General features: G+C 38.8%; 1 protein-coding gene across 1 annotated transcript; it reads right to left on the minus strand.

The window, feature by feature from the left end:
- Positions 1-900: 900 nt before the first annotated feature.
- LOC122050805 (secreted RxLR effector protein 161-like) lies at positions 901-2,361 on the minus strand. Its single transcript, XM_042611681.1, has 3 exons — positions 2,293-2,361; positions 1,291-1,392; positions 901-1,191 (listed from the first exon to the last, which is right to left on the minus strand). The coding sequence occupies exons 1-3, from the start codon at positions 2,359-2,361 to the stop codon at positions 901-903; spliced, it is 462 nt and encodes a 153-aa protein (XP_042467615.1).
- Positions 2,362-2,782: the final 421 nt, after the last annotated feature.

The raw sequence follows: 2,782 nt of genomic DNA on the forward strand, positions 1-2,782 counted from the left end.
CTATGCTTGTACAAATTTTTCTATAGAGGAACTAGAACGACATTCCGAGTAGCAATCAATACTTTCTACTACAAGCATGGCCACATGTTCTCTAGGAGTATGATTTCCCTTGCATTTGCTTGGTAGCTAAGCGTTTTCATTGAATAGAAGAAATAGATCTAAGGGATCTCTTTCACTGTTTGCAGAAAGAAGAAGATTGGAGCATTTCCCGGCATTGACCAAGTAGAATGCAAATATGTATTGCATGTGATGTCACTTATGTCTTACCTAAACTATCCTCGACGAGGTGTAAGTTTATATCGCATGTTGTTAGAAATTTATGATAATGAATGAAAAATGAAGCGTAAAAAAGAAATAAAATTTTGAACACTTTCAGATTTACGTGGAAAATCCTTGACAGTGCAAAATCACGGGAAGAGAGAAGAGAATATTTTGCTGTCAAATAATTTTTGACTCAATTATCGAAAGGAAAAACAACGGCTAAAGAAGGTTATATCATTGTACCCTAAAAATACACTTTTTAAGTAAGTATAAATATGGATTGAAAATTGGATCGGTTTAATGGGTTGTTAATCCATAATATCGCACCACGAAAGTTCCGGGCCGATCCAAAGTAGAATTTGGATCACCAAACTATAACAATCTCCATCTTGAAATGAATTCCAATTCTTCGATAAGAGAACGCAAACTCTTCACCTCTTCCATAGAAAGGCCCTTACAGGCAAAACTCAACAATGAAAACTAACCAAGTTCAAGCAATGCTTAAACTTGGCAAAAGGGAGTGACTTGGTTATCATATCAGCGGGATTATTGTGTGTACTAACTTTGCTCACAGCAATATCACCACGATCAATCACATCACACACAAAATGATACCGCACATCATTGTGTTTCGTTCTCTCATGAAACATCTGATCCTTCGTGAGAAAAATAGATTGTAGTAATCTGTAAGTCTTCACTAAGTTCACCAAATAGGCCCTTCAACCAAATTGCTTCTTTACAAGCTTTCGTAATGGTCATGTATTCAGCCTCTGTAATTGACAATGCAACGGTAGCCTGCAACGTCGCCTTCCAGGTAATAGCACAATCACCAATACTGAAAATATAACCAATGAGAGATCTTCTGTTATCAAGGTCTCCAGCAAAATCAGAATCCACGTAACTGACAACTCTATCTGTAGTTGTCCCAAACTGTAAACAAACATCAGTAGAACCACACAAGTATATGAAAATCCACTAAACTGTTTTTCAGTGTTCCTTACCAAGGTTATATCTACCGACAACACTCACCGCATATGCTAAATCAGGGCATGAACAAACCATGACATATATAAGGAAACCAACCGCATTAGAATATGGAACTTGTGACATATAATCAACATCAATATCTAACTATGGTGACAAGGCAGATAAAAGTTTAAAATGAGCAACTAATGGAGTACTTACAAGCTTGGCATTCTGTATATTAAATCTATTGAGGACTTTCTCAATGCACCCTTTATGACTTAAGTACAATTTACCTGCTGACCGACCTCTCACAATATCCGTTCCAAGTATCTTCTTTACTGCACCCAAATCTTTCATCTCAAATTCATTACTTAGTTGGGCTTTCACCTTTCTTACATCTCTTTGATCTTTGGTTGCAATCAATATATATTATATCATCAACGTATAAGAGTAGATAAACAAATGATCCATCACCACTCACTCTAAAATATACACAACTATCATAACTGATTCTCCTGAAGTCATGAGTGGTCATAAATGCATCAAATCTCTTATACCACTACTTCAGTGACTGTTTCAATGTTAGTAATGGGAACGTGGGATACCCATGATACCCACATTACCCATATTTTCAAGGGGCAATTTACTAATATACCGCTTGGTATTCCCGTTATATAAGGAGTCCAAGTCTTTCATCGACAAGGTGTGGAAGAGTTGAGAAGTTGTAGTTGTCGCATCTGAGGCTACGAGATTTGGTTTGTGAAATTGCGAAGAGTTTTTCAATTTTGTAATTGCTCTTCCGATAGCAAGTCTGAAATCATACAGTCACCGATTGCAGATCTATGGGAGATCACTGTAAATGTTTACCATTTATGTTTTGATTCATGCATTTAGATTGCTATAATGGTATCAGAGCAGTATGCATTCTAAAGCATGATAATGCATGTTTGAATTATATGATGAGGTTCATATTCTCTGTTCAAGCATGAGAAATCCCTAAAACTTACCTCTGTGTTGACAAATCATTCTACGAAATTGTTATGATTCTTTGCTATTGTTCGTTACCGAGAAAAATTGCCAACAGAGGTAGTTGTCTCCAAGCGAGATCGTAATTGTGTCACGATTCTCTACCATTGCTGGGCAATGGAAGGCTGAGTTCTTGAGCCGCAGAGGAGATGAATGGGGCACGATCACGAACCCAAGCAAGTCATGTGTCACACCATCGGGAAATTACGACTGCGTGTCGTGGTTTCCTCCTGTGGTCGACGACCGCATCAGGTTGATCACGCCGATGGAGGTGGTCATGGCAACAACATGGGTGTTGTTGGTGTTGGGTCCGGTATCTCCCGGAGAGCGCGCAAACTGATATGGATCGTCGAGGCTAGTGTTCGACACTATCTCCGTAAACGATATTGCTCCGCTATGGTGCTAACGGATAGCAGCAATTCGTTCCCAAGATACAACGACGAACGTCTCAGAATCGTAGCACTCCGAATTCCGAGACCAGCGAACCTTCTCGTAGGCTTTTTGGACTCTTTATGCACAAGATAAGATG

The sequence above is a fragment of the Zingiber officinale genome, chromosome 3A, assembly GCF_018446385.1.
Source record: "Zingiber officinale cultivar Zhangliang chromosome 3A, Zo_v1.1, whole genome shotgun sequence".
Taxonomy (NCBI): domain Eukaryota; kingdom Viridiplantae; phylum Streptophyta; class Magnoliopsida; order Zingiberales; family Zingiberaceae; genus Zingiber; species Zingiber officinale.

Excerpts from the sequence above, each read along its gene's own strand:
- LOC122050805 (XM_042611681.1), bottom strand. The coding sequence starts at position 2,361 with ATGGTAGAGAATCGTGACACAATTACGATCTCGCTTGGAGACAACTAC. Across the intron at positions 1,393-2,292 it reads TCTGTTGGCAATTTTTCTCG|TTAGATATTGATGTTGATTA; the intron begins GTAACGAACAAT and ends TTGTCACCATAG. Across the intron at positions 1,192-1,290 it reads GCCCTGATTTAGCATATGCG|TTTGGGACAACTACAGATAG; the intron begins GTGAGTGTTGTC and ends GTTTGTTTACAG.